Raw genomic sequence first — 21,711 nt, forward strand, 5'->3', positions numbered from 1 at the left:
TATATAATCGTAGTATCGATGAGAACATCCTTTTTTTTTTATTAATCTTTTAAATGGATGCAAAATTATTTTGGAAAATTTTTATACGATAGAAGAGATATATCTCTGAATGAGACGATTGGTATACCTCGAAAAATATGAATATATAATTAAGAAAGAAAAAGAGAAAAACAAAGAACTCGAATATTCCATTATATATGTGTATATATATATATATATATGTACATAGATTTAAAATTCGATATATCGTCGGATATGTAAGCATCAACGAAACATGGTCGAACTAATATATTTTTAATGGTTTCTTTAACAAAGCTAAAACCGGCGCATCGCATTAAAATCAATTTAAGCGTGATAACCGCGCGTCTCAGAGTTGTCCTCGCGAGTGCCATCTGGTATCGGTTGGCGGCAGTTAAAATAAGCGGCTGCTGCTCGGTGGTTTTTGTACGACGGCGCGCGAATGGATGTCGAGTTCTGGAATCAGTAAAGTGAATGTACTTCATATTAGTGTTCGTGAATACGAAATAATTATGAGGTGTGCGTTAGTCGTGTTGGATTTTTATTATTTTACGAGTGTGCACTGAATGGGGGCCGGACGAGTGTCAAACGATTCACGTGCGTCTGACTTTGCTCGCGATGCAGGTCTTTTCTATTTTATTCCTATATGTATGTCAATGGGCTAACGTTGATGATAATCGGCTGTGATTAAGAAAATTTACGTCGAGCGAAAATATACTTTATCTTTTACAAAGAGAAAAAGAGAGATAAAGAGAACGAGATAGAAAGAACGAGAGAGAGAGAGAGAGAGAGAGAAGGAGATTGAGAGAGTGAGAAAGAGCAAGAGTGAGAGAGATAGAGAGAAAGAGAAAAAGAAAGAGAGAGAGAGTGAGAGAGAGAGAGAGAGAGTTTGACGTTCGCTCGATCACACTCTTGGGGAAAGGGAGATAGATAGGGAGTGTGTCCGAGAGAAAGAGGGAGATCATTCGGAGGTTGAGAGGAATAAAGAAAGAAAGGAGAGGGGAGTGGAAATAGGGACGGCGACGACGACGCCGTTTATAAATCACAAGATCATTTTCTTTCGTGCGTACGATGAGACTGGTGTGCCTGTCAGTGTAACGGGGTGATCCACGAGGTGCCCCTGATGTTGAAAACGTTATCCATGAAGCTATCGTCGACGACGTCGTCGTCGTCGTCGTCGTCGTCGTCGCCGCCGTCGTCGTCGCCGTCGCCGCCGCCGCCGTCGTCGTCGCCGTCGTCGTCGTCGTCGTCGTCGTCGTGGTCTCTGTGGTCATCATCGTGGCCCTTGCAACTGTCTTTATTGTCATTATCTTCATCATCATTGTCGTCGTCGTCGTCGTCGTCGTCGTCGTCGTCGTCGTCGTCACCGCCGTCATCGTCACCGTCGCCGTCGTCGGCGTCGTCATCGTCATCATCGTCATCATTTTTGTCTTTATCATCCCTATCTTCGTCGTTATCTTCGTCATCTTCTTTAACAATATTATCCAAGATTATATTGTGCTGCTGGTCTCGAACATCGTTGTTTTTATTCATCGTGACTCTCGTTTCTTTCCTTTCAAGCCCATGTTAAAAGTTATTCAGTGCCTGCAAATTATATACTTGTACGGTATCACGAAGTCAGGATGGCAGGCAATAAAGCCCAAATTAACGCTGTACAGACCAAGCCTGTTGAGGTCTCTCAGCAGCTACAGGATGGAGAGAAGTTTATTAAATGGGATGAGGTTTGTATGCTTCCTTTCAGTAAATGGTTTAACTGCAATTATATAGCATTCGTATTAGTATCAATACGATACTACAATTGACCCGTAGAATATAGTTGATGCTGCACATTGGAGCTATTTTGTATGCCATATGAGTTGTAATTCTGCTAGACCTAAGTTGATTTTATATATCATCTACTTTTTAGAATATTCATTATTATAAGTATATAATAATGAATAGATTAACATTTACGATGCTTTATGAATATTTATGTAGGATTCTGGAGTTGCAACGCCAGTAACATTGAAAGTAGATAAATTTGGTTTTTATCTGCATTGGGTAGATCAAAATAATGAGATGGACATCTTGGACATAGCTACAATACGAGATACGCGCACAGGAAAATATGCCAAAATACCAAAGGTAGTAATATTACATCTCCTCCTCTTTTATACTTTGATTATAAATTTTGTTATCCTGTTTGAGCGTAAAACTTTTATGTTTTAATTTTTTCTCAAAACTTGCAAGACATCTTACATATGCTGTATGCAATATAATATCCATCACCTGTGCTTACTCTGAGAAAGATAAGAGTATTTAATAATGCACATATGCATCACTGCAACAGATATGGATATTGCTTTGAGGGATATCTATAATTAAACCATGCCTTTGAGTAGATGATAATGACGCACAGCACTACATAATAATTATTGATAAAAGTATAAATAGAACATTACCTACTTTATGTTCTTTCTATAAGTTCATCTTTTTTTCTCCTTTCTATCTTGGATACAAGTTGAAAACAATGGTAGTCATATAGAAAGGGAACTAGTTTTCATTATCAATTTTCCCATAAATCAATATAGATAATAATGAATAGATTCCTATGGTTTGTATTATACATGTATAATCCAGTTTAAATATTGTGCTCATTTGAATAATGGCAATACAATGAAACTTATATTTAGCTTATTTTATTAAATGTACGAGAAATGTATTAGGAAATATAATGATAGTAAATTATATTAACTTTTATATCGTATAAAGTCTGTTTCTTCAAGTAGAGAATAATTTGATTTGCAGGATCCAAAACTAAAATCTCTTGTAACTATGGGATCTCAAGACTCTTTAGAAGACAAAACTGTAACAATTTGCTATGGATCTGACTTTGTTAATATGACATTTATTAATTTTTGCACAACGCGTGCTGAAATTGCACAACATTGGACCGATCAACTTCTGCAGTTAGCATACAATTTAACACAGCTCAATACAAGTACAACTATGTTCTTGCAGAAGGCACACACAAGATTAATACTCACAATTGATAAATCAGGCAAAATACCAGTAAAGAAGTACGTAAAGTTTTGCTATTACAATTGATGTATTTTTTATTGTAATATATAGATCTTATTAAATATATTCAAACTGAATTATATTTCAGTATAATCAGAATGTTTACGCAAAATAAGGAAGATCGTAAACGCGTAGAAAAAGCACTTGATATATCAGGTCTGCCATCTGGAAAAGTAAGTTTATTTTCTTATTTATATCATTATATTTTAAAATTATATTATTATCTTTGTAATTATTTTTTAAGCTATGTTGTAATTATGTCTCTTTCTTTTCAGAATGATGCTGTACCTCTTCAGAAATTCCAATTTGAAGATTTTTTTAATTTTTATAAATCTCTTACACAGAGATCAGATGTAGAAAAAGTATTTGAAGGAATTGTGGGCAATACAAAACGTAGATTAATGTCCGTTAAACAGTTTGTAGAGTTTTTAAATAAAACGCAAAGGGATCCGCGATTAAATGAAATACTTTATCCATATGCAAATGAAGCAAGAGCAAAAGACATAATAATACAATATGAACCAAATAAATATAATGCCAATCGAGGACAGTTAAGTTTTGATGGATTTCTAAGATATTTAATGAGTGAGGATAATCCAATTGTTGCTGTGACCAAATTTGAACTTTCTGATGATATGGATCAACCACTTGCTCATTATTTTATAAATTCTAGTCATAATACTTATTTAACAGGTATATGGAGAGCCTCTGAAAAAGCATCCCTTATAAATTATGTATATACGTTAGTTCTAGCTTCTTTTTATCAAAGGATAAATATGAATTTCGATTTTAGGTCATCAGCTTACAGGAAAAAGTTCAGTAGAAATTTATCGTCAATGTTTACTTGCTGGCTGTCGCTGCGTTGAACTAGACTTTTGGAATGGAAAGTTTGATGAACCAGTTATTGTTCATGGGTAATTTGAAAAAAAAAAAAAAAAAAAAAAAAAAAAAAAAAAAAAAAAAAAAAAAAGACATTCCTTAATGGAATTCTAATTTATTTTAATGTGATTTTCTCAGGTATACATTTGTACCTGAAATTCACGCACGAGATGTCATAGAGGCAATTGCTGAGAGTGCCTTTAAAACATCGGAATTTCCCGTAATACTTAGTTTTGAAAATCACTGTAATCCACGGCAGCAAGCTAAAATAGCGCAATATTGTAGAGAATTATTTGGTGAAATGTTATTAGATGCACCTCTCGATTCTCATAAAGTATTAACATTTTTATATCGAAATTTATATATTTATCGTTATTTAAGTAATAAACGATACTTTAATTTTATCTTATATTTTAGCTGGAACCAGGACAAGAATTACCTCCTCCAGCTTTACTTAAACGTAAAATTATAATAAAAAATAAGAAGAAACATCATCATCACCACCATAAGAAGCATCATAAAAAGCCATATGCATTACCATTGGATGGTGAAGAAACTCCTCAAGAAACCGATGAGAATGGCATAGTAAATTTAGCGGCTGAAGGGGAAAATGGTCCACCGCCGGATATAATACCCGAAAACGAAGTAGTCGATGGGGTTGTTAATAATGGCGAACAACAAATTAGAAATGGAGATGTATCTCATGCACCGATGCTTCAGCAGAGACAGAATAGTAGAGATAGTACGCAAGAAGACGATGGTATCTATCAAAATATAAAAATTACTTCAAATATTATTGCATCTTGATATAGATGTGCATTAATTTACTAAAATAATTCTCTTTTTTATTTTTTAATTGACATATATATATATATATATATAGATGATGAAGACGAATCAAGTACAGAGGAAGATGAATCTAATGTAGAAGACATCAAATTCAGGATGGGTGATAAAGTTACTGCAACCGATAAAGTAGCAACTTCAGCGAAAGAAACAGAAGCAGGAGCGGAAATTTCAGCATTAGTCAATTACGTGCAACCTGTTCATTTTAATAGTTTTGAATCGGCTGAAAGTAATTATATTTGTTGAAACGTAATATATACACGTGCCTATATAATATTTATTACGAATATTTTAATATTAATCGTGTTTTTTTTCTTTCTTTTTCTTTTTTTCTTTTTTTTTATTTTTTTTATTATCATTATAGAAAAAAATCGAATGTATGAAATGTCATCGTTTGATGAAAAACAGGCCACGACACTTTTAAAGGAAAGACCATTGGAATTTGTTAATTATAATAAACATCAATTGTCGAGAGTTTATCCAGCCGGAACACGATTTGATTCGAGTAACTTTATGCCTCAGGTATTTTGGAATGCAGGTTGCCAATTAGTTGCCCTAAATTATCAAACACTTGGTAAGTAATAAGTGTTATTATAATATAATTACATAAGCGTATAAAAGTATCAGAAAGTTTTATATTTATTTGATTATTTTACACGTTAGATCTGGCGATGCAATTAAATTTGGGAATTTTTGAATATAATCAACGTTCTGGTTATATATTAAAGCCAGAATTTATGAGACGGAAGGATCGTCGCTTGGATCCTTTTGCGGAATCAACGGTCGATGGTATCATAGCAGGGACAGTACATATTCATGTGATATCAGCTCAATTTCTGACTGATAAAAGAGTAGGCACATATGTTGAGGTGGATATGTTTGGTCTTCCAGCGGACACAGTGAGGAAAAAATTTCGTACGAAAATTGTTCCTAATAATGGAATCAATCCTGTTTACGACGAGGAACCATTCGTATTTAAAAAGGCAAGAAACTCTTTCTCTCTCGATCGAATTTACCTGACATTATTAAATGATTAATAATCATTGGAAATATGTTTGATTTACATTAGGTAGTATTACCAGAATTAGCTTCCATCAGAATAGCTGCATATGAAGAATCTGGTCGATTGATTGGTCATAGAGTATTACCTGTTGTGGGATTGTGTCCAGGATATCGACACGTTGCGCTTAGAACAGAATGTGGTCAACCATTACCATTAGCGAGTCTATTTTTACATGTGATTGTCAAAGATTACGTACCAGACGGCCTTAGTGAATTAGCTGAAGCTTTGGCTAATCCGATAAAATATCAAAGCGAAGTGGAAAAGAGAGAGAAGCAATTAATGGTTCTTACTGATTGTTTAGACGAACCTTCTGAAGAAATTGAGGTGAGTATTGAAGATTGATAAATGATATTAAACTAACACGGCAATATTCACTAACCCTTAAACTAACATTTTATAGGAAAAAGATAAAGTTGGCGAAGCACCAACTGTTTCTAAATCGACCGTAAGTTATTATAATAATGAAATTCGCTAATCAATTAATTAAATCTTATTAATTTCTCAAATGTTTTCTCTTTTCTTCTATCGTTTGTCTCAATTCTAAATATATCTATTTTTTTTGTTCAGGAAGAGACTGTTAAGACAAAACGAGTGCAATCAGTAGGTGAATTACCAGGTCTTCAACCAACAACAAGCAGTACACATGGTAGACCATCGATTATTGGTATAAATACTTCTGAAACACCAGAAGTTGAAGATAATGCACCATCTCCTGTAGTCCAATTCGTTGATGCATCTGCAAATAAAAGTCCGGTCAATGCTAGTAGTAGTAGTAGTAAGTATATAGGATGATATCAGTACGTAAATATTACTAAAAAAGAAACAAAGATAGCATTCACAATATTTCTTTTTTCCGTTTAGCGAGCGAAGAGATAGTTGCTGAATCTTTGGACAAACTTATGGAAAATAAACTCGTAAAGGAGAAGAAGTCAGAGCTTGAGAAAAAGTTGGAATCTTTAAGAAAAAAACATGAGAAGGAAAAAATACGAATACAATCCCAAAAGGGTTCTCTTGATGGAGAAAAGCATAAGTCTAAGTTTTGCATGAGTCATAAATTGGTGAAACGATTATCAAGTAGAAACATGTTAGTATCGATGTATATATATATATATATATATATATATATATATATATATATGTATGTTGTGTTTGATTTACTTATTTGAAATAATAATTAAATTGATGCTTTTGTTTTTCTTTCTTTTCTTTCTTTTCTTTTTTTTTTTTTTTATTTTTTTCTCGAATAGCTTCTCAAGCGACGTTGGTTTAAGTACTATAACTCTGGCAGAAACTTCCGAATGTTCTGATATGGAAAATCGTGAAGGCGTTGAAGGTCTATCAAGAGGTTTACCTAGAAGTCAAAGCGAACGATTATTGGCTGTATGTAAAGCACATATACAACAGGAACGTGAATTACAAGAAAAATATCATGAAAGCGTATTTACCACAATAGAGAAGGTAATGCGTACGTCGCAATCGAATCAATTGAAAACATTAAGAGTTCTACAGGAAAGGGAAACGGCTGATGTTATGCGTAAACTTCAAGCTAGTAGACACGGCGAGGTATATGCTTCATTTATATTTCTTTCTTCGATTGATTTCATTCCTTTTGAGACGGAAAAAAGAGAATGATTAAAAAAGATCTTAATGTTAAATAGAATACGTTTAGTAGATTTGTTATTTTGTTATTTTTTCTTTTTTCTTCCACACAAAATTCTTATACATATATATTATATCCTTAAAATACACAGGTCAAACAGTTAGCTAAGGTACATAAGGACAAGGCCGAATTAGATCGGATGAAGAGAGAAGTCGCTAAGTCGACAGTGGAAAAAGGTGTTAACGAATGTACTAGATTGAAAAAAATTTATGAGAAAAAGAAGGCAGAGTTGGAAAGGCAACACGAAGAGGTCCGACAGAGGTTGGAGGAGGAAAAAGCTAATGTAAGAGTTTCTTCTCCACATAAAAATATTTTCTCTATGGTTTATAATGATATGATATATCAATTTTTAGGTAAAAGCCACTCTGCAGGCAGAGTATAATAGTCGTTGTAGTAAATATGACAGTGGAGAGTTACCATTATCACCCTCAGGTGGTACAAGTATGCCTGAATCACTCAGTGAGAATACATATTAATTAATGAAACGAAATGATATTCTATACATTACATTGTCTCAGTGAAAATTTGGACAATATACCAAATGAAAATACTGACGATGTTGATACATTGGATAGCTCTTGATGAAACTCTATCCGACGATGGCAGGATAGAATAAAGTGGATTTGTTAAACGGCAGATATACTTTCTGAAAAGTAAAGAAAAAACAAAAAAAGGGAGAAAGAGAGAGAAAGAGAAAGAGAATATGATCTTAGGCAGCTCGTCAATTGTAGAAATTTCGATGAGCAAGCTCTCAATACTACATACATCGTGTGTACATAAAATGAGATTTTAATGTCTAACGTCTCGATTTTAAAATTCGAATGACGTATAAGATAATTTTATATCTTCTTAGATAAATTTATCTCTTACGTTAGTACCATAAATATATATATATACACACACACACATACACATATATATAGAGTATCCAAACGAATTGTCCAACGGGATTGAAATCTAATGATTTAAAAAAAAAAAGGAAAAAACGCTGAGATAGGTTAATTTTGTTTTTATCGAAAACTGATCAACTCAAAATTAGAAAAGAAAAAAAAAAAAGAAGATATAGCACCATCGTAAAGAGAATTAAAATATCTTTCGAATGACACACCATTTGACCTCCGTTATCACTTAGGAATTTTAAGGAGGTTAGCTCGAAATGAATGAATATACGATAAGAATCTGCTCCTATCAATAATAAAATTGACCTGTCCTGATAAATTTCGAAAAAATCGCTTAGATTATATAATAATCCTGATGGCCACTTTCCATTGAAATACTTTGGATATATATATGAGTATATATATATATATATGTATGTATGTATGTATGTATATATGTACGTATGTATGTATGTATGTATGTACACACGTATATATACGTACTATTAATCGAATGAATAAACGCAATTGAAACTGAATTTGAGTTTGGATCGATCGAGGTTTACCTAGCATATGAGCATGCTGCCTTTCGATCTTTTCATTATCGAAAAACATTTCATCGATTCTTTAAACAGAAAAGAAATAAATTATGTGAGAAGTTTTCAAACAACCGAGTTAAATCTGCCGTTGTTTATACAGTATTAAAGAGATACTATTCATTGAAAACTAATGGAACATTGATTTCCGTTTTCATTGTTATTAAGTATGAGGAAAGTGTGGAAAAAGAAAACATATATATATATATATATATATGTATGTATGTATGTATGTATTTAAAGAAAGAGAAAGAAGGAGAGAAAGAGGGAGAAAGAGGAGAGAAGAAGAGAGTATATATAATTCTAAATAAGAGAGTAAATCTTCCTAAGTGCTAACACTTATTCTTGTTGTTATATGCATAAGGCGTTATTTAATTAAACCAGACTACTTCTGAATCGCGTTCCAAAATGTTGTCTATTACAATGATCTATAATCAAAATGATTTGATCATATTCGTCAGACATCGGCAGATCACAGTCAAGAACGAATTCTCTTAGGCCTGAGAGAGAATCGTTGAGACATAGCGAAGATCTGAAAGAGCGCTTACGTGATCTGATATGTATATGTATATATACATATATATATATATGTACACATGTGTATATATATATATTTTGACTGAAAGTACTCCATATTAAAGACATTTTTAAAAATGAAATCTGGTATATATTCTGAATATATCAGAAAAAATTATTATTTTCCATTTGGATCTTACGCTCTCGATAATGAATTTTTTTTAGAATGTAATACGTATGTTTTCACATACAAGAGTAAATTTATATAATATCTATCTATATATATATATATATATATCTATATATATACATATATATATATATATATATATATATATATATATATATATATCTGACAAATTAATCATGTATTTTTTACATTCGTTTGTCAGCTTTTATTTGATAGCAAATCGCGAAGAACATCGCTGTGATCTCTTACGAAAGGGTTCTTAGATAATTCGTAAATTTTGTTTGGACGCGAAAGAGTATAAAAAGAAAAAAGAAAAGAACACTAAAGTAAAAAAAGAAGAAGAAGAAGAAGAAGAAAACAGAAAGAAGAGAAGAAAAAAAAAAGAATAAGAAAACGAAGAATAATACGAGAAAAAATAGATAATCTCAGATTTTCTGTGTATCACGTGCATATATACAAATACTTCTTGTTTTACAAATTTGTTTATTAAGATTATCAATGGTAAAAATTGGAATTTTTAGGAACAGAAGATATATATATATATATTTTCTGTTCCTAAAACAAGATATATATATATATATATTCCATGAATGAGAAGTGTAAATTCTCATTATAGAAAAGTATGATTAGAAAGGAGGGGAAGTTTATTTGTAAAGACAAGAATGATCTGTATAAATTTCATGCTGTGTAGTCATCGATTGTATTGACTACAACAAGCGGAACCTCTTTCGAGGAAGACAATCAAAAATGTTACTTTATGTAACATTGTCCTTATTGTTTCTATCGTATATGTTTAACTATGTAAGTTAGGCATATATATATATATATATATATATATATATATATATATGTAATAATATAAGCTATATCGTAATCGTACAAGAGAAATCTGATTATAATTGTAAATGGACTTAGGGTATATTATCTTGTCCGAGTGATCTATTTAAGAGAATTTATCTTATGTGCGCGTATGTGTGTGTGCATGTACGTGCGTGCGTGCGTAGGTGCTTACGTGCGTGCGTATGTATAATCTTGTTGTGTGTCTAACTTTCAATCGATCGCGAGTTGTCGAGAGCTGCTACTATTACTATATACTAGTGGATGGATTTATAGAAAAGAAAAAAAGACTACGATATTTATGCAATGTAGACGTTTGTTGAATTATTTTAGCGAGGCGCCGTGTTGCTACTGTGTCCTTTAAGTTTCCGAAGGGTTGCATATATATATATATATATGTGTGTAAATTGTTCCCTTCGATCTGGAGACTGAGCCCAAATGAAGGGCTGTTGATAAACTATGATCTATCGTTGATACTTTGCCGCTGCCGCTTTATTTATTTCAACGGGATATTTTTTTACATTTCAACGTTAAGCTTTTTCAAACATGTCGCTCGCGCGAAAGAGAGAAAGAGAAAGAGAAAGAGAAAGAGAAAGAAAGAAAGAAAGAAAAAAGAAATATACCACCCGACATCCGACGGGTCAATCCTAACGTCAATGTTTTTCTAATCTAGTACATGATATAATCGATATATATATATATATATATATATATATATATAGAGAGAGAGAGAGAGAGAAAGAAAAAAGGAAGATATATACATATATACTTCGAATACGTGATCTCATGGCATTTAACGTCTGCAAATTCCAATATTCTCGTTCGCGTGATGTTACGGGATTATTTCGAGAACGATTTGTTGTCATAAATGTCGATAGATATTTTCAAATAGAGATGATTTAATGATATCGTTGTTTTCTAGAAATCAATAAATTATATTCTTCAGAGCGATACACGAATTTATATATATAATATAAATATTTACAAAATTCCATTTGATTTTCAATTATTTCAAGAGATTAAATTTAAAATTTTGCAAAGTAAATAACAAAAATTGCATCGTGCCCGTGCAGTAACAATATTCATATGTGAGATCGTTAATTGATGAAATATGAACTTTTTCCTTTTTCGTATTATATCTTTAAATATAATTAATAAATTTTGCTTTACAAGAGTTTTACGTAAAAGAGAATTAATCTTTTTTTTTTTTTTTTTTTTTTTTATTATTAACGACTGCGCTCGCTCAAATTTAATTGAAAAGGAACAGATATTTAATTTAAGAATGACAATGATTACAGGTGGATAAGCATTTAAAAAGAGAAAAAAGGTGGTAACACACTTGGTTTCGTCTCTACCTAGTAAATATTAATATTAACAAATTAAGCAGTAAACAAGAGTACGATTTGTTAAAAGATGAGAATGTTGCAGATACATATAAATGTGTGCCGTATTTAATATTATCCCACGAAAACATGTACGTATACGTATACATCGATGTTATATACATTAGAAAGAATTATGTGTGACTTTACAGTCTGTTACGCTCTATTGGAGAATCTCTAGAGACAGAGAAAGAGAAACAGAGAGAGAGAGAGAGAGGCCGAGAGAGAAAAAGAGAGAGAGAGAGAAAAGATGAGATATTATACTATATTTAGATCATTTATAATTATTGGGTATAATCAATTGTGAAAGATTTTATATTTTGAATATGTTTAAGCATAGACATATCCTATTTTCCAGTGTGATTGATTCTTTGCCATTAATTTCCTTTAATCTTAACTTTTCCTTTTTTTAAAACTTTCTCAAGGTTACTCATATTGTTTTAGACTCCTATTGCATATCTTTTTATACGAATTTTCTTTGTTACTGTATTAACTGTCCATATTAATTAATTATCGTATCTTTGTATACGTCTATCATACAAGATACTTTATATACAGAACAGCAGATGTATATTACAGATTTTCTTTTTATATTATGTAATATGTGTATACACGTACATAAAAATTGTGTATTTGTTATATTACGTATAGAGATATATACATATTATATAAATATACACATATATATATACCACTGTATATATAGTTAAAATAATATATATATATATATATATATATATATATATATATATATATATTGTCGATGTTGAATATATTATGTGTTGTTGCTGTTGATGTTGTTAATAGTAGAATAGAGAATTACGAGTTAGACCTGGTGTGTAACAGCTATTTTTTAGAAAAATATCTTACTAGTTTGATTTTATCGAATGCAATACACTATTTCACTGATATATATATACATATATATATATATATATTTCCTTAGTGCCAATCAAGTTACAACACATCATGATTTATCAATAATTTTCATGTCGATCAATCAAGTTGAACCGTTAAATTTAACGCTGCGATCTTGCCAAACTTATTAAATCATTTATCTTGGTTTTAAGTTGTTGTTAATATACGTAAATACGTAATATGAAAGTACGATTTCTCCGAATGCAAAGATTTTATTGTACAAAGAGAAATTATATATATATATATATCGGATATATGCATAACATATATATATATATATATATATATACACACACATTGTATAAATTATTGTACAGTATCATTGTACGGCCTACGGAAGATCGTATAAAAATCATTTGGTTTTATTTATTTTTTTAAACAATCCATTGGTTAATTTTTTTCGAATAAGAAAATGATGTGCATTTAAAAAAAGAAAGTCAATCGTAGACGTGCAATGGATATATATATATATTTTTTTTTTATTTCTTCGGATCTTCCATTACGCGTTAAGAAATAGATCTTATATTTCATGCTTCTTTATGATCGATCTTTGATCTCCGTCGAATATATTGTATATTTACTATCATATGTAACAACGATTTTCCGTACCTGAATATGTATCAAATATGTTTCCAAAGTTGATTTTTTGGAGATGTGCTTCACGTCGATTCACGGTACGATGTAATAATATGTATTGTATTAGTTGTATAAGTTGGATACAGTGAAAGATTATTATTATTATTATATATTCTTTTTTTTTTCATTTTCGTTTTCATTTCTTGTAGTTTTAGTATTTTTTTTTCTTTTGTTTTCTTTACTTTTTCGAAAGTGAAAATATTTTTTCTCTCGAGATTTGTGTATTCTTCTTCCGTTTATCCAAAGTATTCTAATTAGATGGATCAGGGATTTTTTACAGATTAGTTCGATCGATCTCGTGTCGATTATTAGTTAAATGCGAATATATATATATATATATATATATATATATATATATATATATATATATATAGGAGGAATCGTATAACGTTGTGTCTGAACTTTATTTTTATTCAAACGTAAACAATTATTAGAATTTTAAATATAAGAGTATAATGTAATCTGTTTTTTTCGTATGTCTATCTCTTTTTGTAAATTGATAATGAGGGATGAAGAAAATTTTTATTATATTCATCAACGAAATAATATTTCTTAATCGATTGATTTTTAATATTGATCACGTTATACGATTTATCTTTTAGAAATTAAATATTTGCGTATAATCAAAATAAGAATGGATCATAATTGAACGAAGCAAATATATGATTTTTAGGTAATGATCAATGTTGTTGTCGTATGCACAAGAAAAATATATGTATGGGGATATTTCCATTTCAAAATAGAAATTCAAAGAAAAAAACTTTATTTTTATTTATCGATTTATTTATCAAGATCAATTTTAACTCTTACATTATATCTTTATTTTTTTCTACAAATGAAAATATATTATATCATTTGTTTTATATATATACACACACACATATTCTTCGAATTTTTATTTGCATCTAAATAGCAAATAGATAGTTCAAAAATGTTGTCTTCCTCAAAAATAGTATATCGTGATCGACGCGTTAATATTTAAAAATTGTTGTAACTCTTAATTGTTCCACTTTTGTTATGTCGTGTTCCTTCCATTCATTTTTAATTATTACTATTACTATTACTATTACTATTACTATTACTATTACTATTACTATTACTATTATTACTATTATTATTATTATTATTTATTCCCTCGTGTTTCTACCGATGGTTTCATGTGATACACGATTAACAGATATATTTAATATGAATTTTATAATATAGGAGTCCAATACTCGTTTCACATATTTCTTTTTCTATGCATTTCATTTTAGTTTTTTCCTTTTCTTTTTCTCTTCCAATTTTGTATATGTGATTATGTCGTAAATAATGATTTTTGTTGTGTTCATGCATTGTTCTTCTTTTTTTATTTTTTGTTTATTATTCTCCGATCATATCCTCCTCCTTCCTTAAATCAAATCTCTATTATCCATAATAATTTTTTACAGACAAATTTCCCTCGCACAATTGATGATCTTTCAGTTCTTTTTTTTTTTCTCACATTTCAATCGTTAACTTTTACGTGCTCGAAAAAACATTATAATACTGATCTCTATATTGTTTTTTCTTTCCCTTTTTTCCCTTCTATTTTTTTTCTTTTTATTTGCTTTTCTTCTTACCGATAATAAAATATGCATAAAATGTTATAGGCATTTTTAAACTATACAAAAAGAAAAATTCCTTTACATCGCGTACAATCAATATTATTTATAATTTTATTTCGGGGCAGTTGGTCAATGTCGAAAAAAAATTGAGTCGAGTATGACCCGACGAATAAAATACATCGACGAACTACACCGTATATACTAATAATCATTGAATCGTTTTCTTTTGCGTTACAATTACGAAATAAAAACAAAAAAATTTAATCGTCAATCGAATTGAGATATTTGTCCATTACTGTCGTATAAAATATATATGTATGTACACAGTAGGTGTCCAAGCGAAAGTCAATGATATTTAAAGAGATAGACAAAATGAATTAAAATGAAAATCAATTCGGCTCTAGGATTATTAAGACAACAAAGAGATTATTAGTTTTCATCTAAAAATAATTTCTCCTCTCATTCACTTGTGCCTTGCCCTTGATCATCCTTCATCATTCGATACCCCCAAACATTTGTTTTTTCCTTTCCCATAAAAAAAAGAAAACGAAAAAAAAGAAAACGAAAAAAAAACAAACAAACAAAAAAACTAATATTTAAATAATTAAGAAATTAAACGTTTTCAATGTTCGATGTTCTTTCTACGATTAAGGATATACGAGTTAAGTAACGCACTCGATATACATATATATACATATATATATATTATATACTTATATATATATATATATATATATATCGCTTCGTTAACTGTAACGTCGTAGAGTGTAATTAATAAATGTACGTACCTATTATACCTATCGCATATATGTAATTAAGAATTAAGGCATATGAGATAAGGTGAATCGTCAGTTTAGGATCACTTTACGAGCAATACTCGTTTAATCCTGAAAGGCTCTCCTATATTTCGAACGAACGATTCTAAAACAATCGAAACTCTTTTATTCTAATCTCAAATGCGCTATTGTAAATTAACTGGAAATAAAAAAAAAGTGAATTTGAAGTGATAAAGATATAGACAATTTCGGAATGACCGATAAGATTTTACAATTATCGTGTCAATAATCGAGTCAATGTATCCCCGTCTGCAACATTATTAATGAATTATTACTCACACACTTACTTACTTACTTACTTACTTACTTACTTACTTACTTACTTACTTATATTAATTAAGTATCGTAGATCGAAATTATATATGAAAGATTTGTGTTGTGAAAAATCGATGTTTCCTATTTCGCAGCTGACATGCAAATTAATAGAATACAGATCTTGATAAGAAATGAATATATATCAATAGTCATCATTGATAATGTATGTATATCTAATTTACAATTTATCTCTATCATTGTGTTACAGAAAAAGATAAATCTGTGTATATTGATAAAATACTTTCGCATGCGTGATCTCGTTCTTAATGCTTCCAACGCGTTAAGTATTCCTTTTAAGTCTTCCTTTTTAATCTCGTTTTATGAAAATTATCTAATTGTTGCGACTTGCAATTAACATATAATATACAATATACATATATTGTATATACGTGCGTGTGTATACATCGGGAAAAAAAGGAAAGATAAAAAGAGACTCTGAGATGATGCGCTGTAAATTAAAACGATTGTTATATTCGGATTGAAACATGCTTTAAGGAAAAAGAATTAAACGAACGAACATTCGTTTACAAAATTGTAATAAAAAGATATTTTCCTTTCCCTGTGCATGTTAAAATTTGGATAATAGATTGCGTATCGATATATAATATATACGCACACAATACACACGCACTTATATATTATACGCATATATATATATATATATATATATACATATATATATGTATAAAATTGCTGTTAATAAACCATAAGATAAGCCGTCAAACTGGATGTATTTTCTAGACAAAAAAAGAAGAAAGGAATTTAGAGAAAAAGTTGTTACCTGCTTTGGTGGATAAGAAACCACACACGATACCACATGATGATTCAAGAGTTATAACGATATTCTATAAATGGCTGTATTGTATTGTAAAATTAAAGGCACAGTATACAATAAACTTTATTGTCGTAGGACATTGAATCGTTCATTTTTTTCTTTTTCTCTTTTTTTACTCTTTCTTTATTTCTGTCTTTCTTCATTAATCTTTATCTTTTTTCCTTTTATCATTTCAATTTCTATCAGTGGTTTCTAATTAAAAGGCGTTATGATATAACGCGTTGATATCTGTAACATCGTTTTCATTTGCTTATTATGTTTTCCTCCTTATTTTCTTTTTTTTCTCTTTTTTTTTTGTTTTATCGTTCTTTCTTTCTTTTTTCTCTTATCGAACGACATTAGATACTTTTATTATTTATTTCATAGTTACGTTAGTATAAGGTTTCTCCATATACGTCACCAAAATGTGATATCTATCTAATACGCTATACTCTTGTTGACATTTGTCGGCCTTATTTGGAAATAGAATTTTTCGGCTGATAATTTCTCGGATCAGAATGTCTTCGAATTCTTCCTTTAAATCACCCTCTGGTATTCTCGATATAAAGGGATTTACAGCTAATGCGTGTTCTGCAATAACGAGATCATTTATCGGGATTAATTCGATCGTTCATTAAACTCATTTGCATTGTCATACGATAAATTTATTTTACTTTTTAAACTTTGAATGTTCTGATATACGAAGCTCTTTTCTCGTTTGCTGCAATGCAGAACATTGAATCCAATATCCTCGAGGATGGATCTAAGAGCGCCTCTTGAATCGTTGCTACGATGAAAATACGGGACGAATTTATGAGCATCCTGAAATATGTATTTTCACGATATTTCAAAAGGATAAAGATCATTATCGAGGATAAACGAAATATAATTCATTCGTTCGATTTGTTCGTCGAGATCAATTTAATAGATCGAATATTAAAGGAGAAGGGATCGATTTAATTTGTTATAGTTTAGTGATTTATTATTAAAATTTGTAATTGTACAGATCAGGTACGAATTGGTCATTCAGTTTTAAATTGATATTTATGCGATTTTTAAATTCAGCAAATATAATTACGAAGAAGAGAAATTTCAGGATTGAAATAAAGATCGATACGATACCTGCATGTACGGTTGATAACGTGGATTCTCGTGTATTCTGACGTAGGCATCGAAACCGTCGTTGTATGCGAGGAACATAATCAATGCCTTGCCACCAGGTCGAAGTAATTTGAAGATATTCTCGAAGGCCAGTCTAAGCACGTAAGCGAAAGATCTGATATCGATAGTTTTTTCTTTTCTTTTCTTTTCTTTTTTATTTTTTTTTTTCTCTCTTCAGACGATTTTTCTATCGTTCGTTATAACTTTTAGATCTTAATCAAGATGGAATGAAAAGAGAAGAGAAAAGAAGAGAAGAGAATAGAAGAGAAGAGAAAAGAAAGGAAGATAAAAAGAAGAATAGGAAAGAGAAGAGAATAGAAGAGGAGATAAGAGAATACCGCGTATTGTGACACCAATGAAGACAGTAAAAGGAGACGGCATTGTCGTATCGTGCTATTTGTTCCTGCGGCAAATTTGAGGTTTCAATGTCCAGATGAAGAAAAGATAGGCGTGGATTTTCGCGATAATTTTTCGTTGCGTGTTCCAACATGGCGTTTGATACATCAACTCCTATTAGAGAATACGTTGGATATTAAAAAAAAAGTTTTAACATAGAAAAACATGAAATTTTTCCTACATTTTTATTTTACACGAGAAGAAATGTTATAATCATATGGTTAAATGAAAAATTTGCAAATAAATCTTACCGATTATCACGGATTCCCGTGGCAATCTTGGTAAGATCAGTTCTACAGTAACTTGTCCTGGGCCGCAACCAAGGTCGATGCATCGTCCATGCATCTCCCTTAACTCTTTGTCAAATTCCTCTACGATTTCGGAGGTATCGTGATATTGTAATTTGCTTGCATTCAAATACTCGTCGACTTTCTCCATCTTAATACATCTAACTCGTTGCCCCAAGCACTTTTCCCAAATGAAAAATGAAGAAAATAATGAGGGTATAGAAGCGCGTTTACAATTTGTGCACTTATGCACGTACATATATATATATATACATATATATGTATATATGTATATAAAGAAACTAATGTATATATTACTTCAATACCATGCCCGCGAACCTCCTGACTACTGACTTTTCGACCCGAGTTTCGTATTTATATTCGGTGACTCCCCTACACAAGAGAGCAACTTTCTTGCTCTATCTCTCTCCTCTTCTTTCTTCCTTTCCTCTTTTTCCTTTCCTCTTCTCGTCTTACCCGTTTCATTTCATTTTTTTCTTACTCTCTTACTTCTTTTTTCTTTAAACCACACTCTCCCCTACTCCTATTCGTACCTACCTCAATATCCGAATTCTTTTCTCTCACTTTGGTTATATTTCGACGAGAGGAGAAGTTGAAGAGGGAGGAAGGGGGAGGAGAAGGGGGAAGAAGGCCCATGGGACCATGCAGACCTCGGAAGTTCAATGACCGAGCCTGAAAACTCGACTCTTGGTTCGAAGGATCCACCGGGTTGACCCGAAATACGTCTCGGCTCGTAACATCTGAGATATCACGACGATTCTCTGTCGCTTTTGTCTTTTATCTACGATCGGTCGATCTTTTATGACCTTCCATCGACCTTTCTTGACGAGCGATAGCAACCCCCATGTCGAGAGATGTCCTCTTGTCGGTCATCTTAAATTGGCCCTTCTATTTTTTTAGCCTAATTTGATATCTGAACGAGTCAAAGAGATATCATGTTTTAGACTATGATCTTTCCCTCCCACTCTCTCTCTCTCTCTCTCTGTCTCTTTTTCTTTCTGTCTCTGCTTATTCTTTTACTTTCTTTCTCTCTTTCTCTTTCTTTCTTAATATCTCAGATAGTTATCGTAAATTTGTTGTCAAATTCCTTTACCTTAGCCAATCTTGAAATTTCACGACTCGTTGCTAGATCGGACTGTCCTAGATTAGGGTGTCCCGTGGTGAACACCGTGGAACAACCACGAGCGTTTCGATGAAGTGAATCGGGTGTATAGTTAGGAGGTCCAGATAATATGAGGCCCTAAGACGAAAGGGGGAAACTGGTCGTGACCACTTTGGTGGGCCTCCTCGGTTTGATCCGATTTTTACCGAACGCTCACGAATTCGTTATATATAAAACAGCCTTGAACAGGAATTAACAGATTTGATTATTGTTCCAATTAATAGAAAATTTACAAATTTCTATTATTATTATAGACATTATATTTTCATTAATCAGATATATATATATATCTCCATATTTTATATTAAATGGGTCACGCATTTACCTAAAGTACGTTTTCTAATCTTTCCTCGTATCGATTAGATCGATCTATTCGTTAGATTTATCGATGTATGCGAAAGCAAGCGTGTACGGAGGAACGCGTTCACGTAAAGCACGTTCCATTATATCGATGATAATAGAGGTGAAATCCTATCAAGCAATTCGAACCCTTGAAGCGTTCTTATCTTTCGTTCGCATGTATTTGCCTTTCGGACAGCAGCAGCGTATTTGAATATGCGTCGGCACACTCCATACACGCAGGTATATTATATAGAGGATGTTTTCCTAATCAAACATTCATATCTCACATATACATACGTATATAAACAAGTAGGGGATGAATTGTTATGTAACTCTCTCTTCTTTTTTTTTCCTTCCTTTTCTTTTCTTTAGTTTTTTATCTTTTTTTTTTTTTTTCTTTTTTTTTTTTTTTTTTACCAGTAAAACAAATCATACAACTTTTTAGGTGTATCAATGATATTTAAAAAGACAGACCAATTTGTCTAATTTCTAATCTACAAGAGTTATCCTTTTCTAACGTTGTATAGAGAAAGAGAGAGAGAGAGAGAGAGAGAGAGAGAGGGAGAGGGAGAAAATAAATGCATGGAAAGTGTTGACCATGAGGGAAGGATGATATAGGAAAGAGGGATGAAAGTGAAGAGATATCGATTTGAGTGAGAGAGATAAAAAAATACATAGAAAAAAATCGATAATTATCGATTAAAAAGAATAATATATGTATATGAGAATAGAGATGAATGTGTATAGTGAAGGATTAATAAACATTTTCTTTCCACCTTTTTTTTTTTTTCTTTTTTCTTTCTCTTCTTCTTTTTTTTTCACATTTTTTCTCTCCTTCATCTACTTTCGTCTCGTCTTGTTACTTAAATCCGCGGCTAGCTTTCGAATGTATTGAGTGCCAGCGAGGTGCCGTAATACGAAGGACTTTGATAAATGACTGATGTGAAAAAAATCTGCGTCGATACGTCTTGCTCAAGGAGATGTGTCGTCGGGAGTGGAAAGAGAAAGAGAGAGAGAGAGAAAGAGAGAGAGAGAGAGAGAGAGAGAGAGAGAGAGAGAGGCAAAGGAAGAGGAAGAGGAAGAAATAGAAATGGAACGAAATAGGGAAGAAGTTGTGAAACCCTTCTTAATGAATATGTTTTAATATTAACGTTAAGAAATTTTCTCGAGTAATAACAATTTTTCTAACAATTAATCGTAGATATTAGATTAATCGTAGATATTAGATTATTAACGATCTAATAAGATTTCATGTTATTTCTTCGAATAGGATACATGATAGTTTTTGATAAGAACAAAATAAATCGCCTTA

At 31.2% G+C, this 21,711-nt stretch overlaps 3 protein-coding genes across 6 annotated transcripts; 1 reads left to right on the forward strand and 2 right to left on the reverse strand.

The window, feature by feature from the left end:
- Positions 1-256: 256 nt before the first annotated feature.
- LOC146872498 (uncharacterized) lies at positions 257-1,373 on the reverse strand. The gene is made up of 2 exons (XM_085661843.1): positions 1,089-1,373; positions 257-474 (listed from the first exon to the last, which is right to left on the reverse strand). Exons 1-2 carry the CDS (start codon positions 1,338-1,340, stop codon positions 346-348), a joined length of 381 nt encoding a protein of 126 aa, XP_085517969.1. The 5' UTR covers positions 1,341-1,373; the 3' UTR covers positions 257-345.
- Plc21C (Phospholipase C at 21C) lies at positions 424-9,232 on the forward strand. Of its 4 annotated transcripts, none has more exons than XM_035867726.2 (19): positions 424-642; positions 1,579-1,739; positions 1,996-2,142; positions 2,806-3,077; positions 3,167-3,251; positions 3,354-3,771; positions 3,872-3,992; positions 4,096-4,291; positions 4,375-4,717; positions 4,841-5,032; positions 5,168-5,377; positions 5,467-5,786; positions 5,873-6,190; positions 6,267-6,311; positions 6,434-6,641; positions 6,728-6,950; positions 7,114-7,429; positions 7,618-7,809; positions 7,880-9,232. In XM_035867726.2, the coding sequence occupies exons 1-19, from the start codon at positions 585-587 to the stop codon at positions 8,000-8,002; spliced, it is 3,948 nt and encodes a 1,315-aa protein (XP_035723619.2). In that variant the 5' UTR covers positions 424-584; the 3' UTR covers positions 8,003-9,232. The 4 variants fall into 4 exon arrangements, with proteins under 4 accessions (XP_035723619.2, XP_035723620.2, XP_035723621.2 ...); XM_035867727.2 differs by having other exon boundaries at positions 6,434-6,638; XM_085661842.1 differs by having other exon boundaries at positions 468-535.
- An 8,174-nt stretch (positions 9,233-17,406) lies between these two features.
- On the reverse strand, positions 17,407-19,025 carry jhamt (juvenile hormone acid methyltransferase). The gene is made up of 5 exons (XM_035867771.2): positions 18,839-19,025; positions 18,530-18,701; positions 18,153-18,285; positions 17,705-17,852; positions 17,407-17,621 (listed from the first exon to the last, which is right to left on the reverse strand). The coding sequence occupies exons 1-5, from the start codon at positions 19,023-19,025 to the stop codon at positions 17,407-17,409; spliced, it is 855 nt and encodes a 284-aa protein (XP_035723664.2).
- Positions 19,026-21,711: the final 2,686 nt, after the last annotated feature.

Source organism: Vespa mandarinia, chromosome 16 (genome assembly GCF_050613455.1).
Source record: "Vespa mandarinia isolate Hongniang chromosome 16, ASM5061345v1, whole genome shotgun sequence".
Lineage (NCBI taxonomy): Eukaryota > Metazoa > Arthropoda > Insecta > Hymenoptera > Vespidae > Vespa > Vespa mandarinia.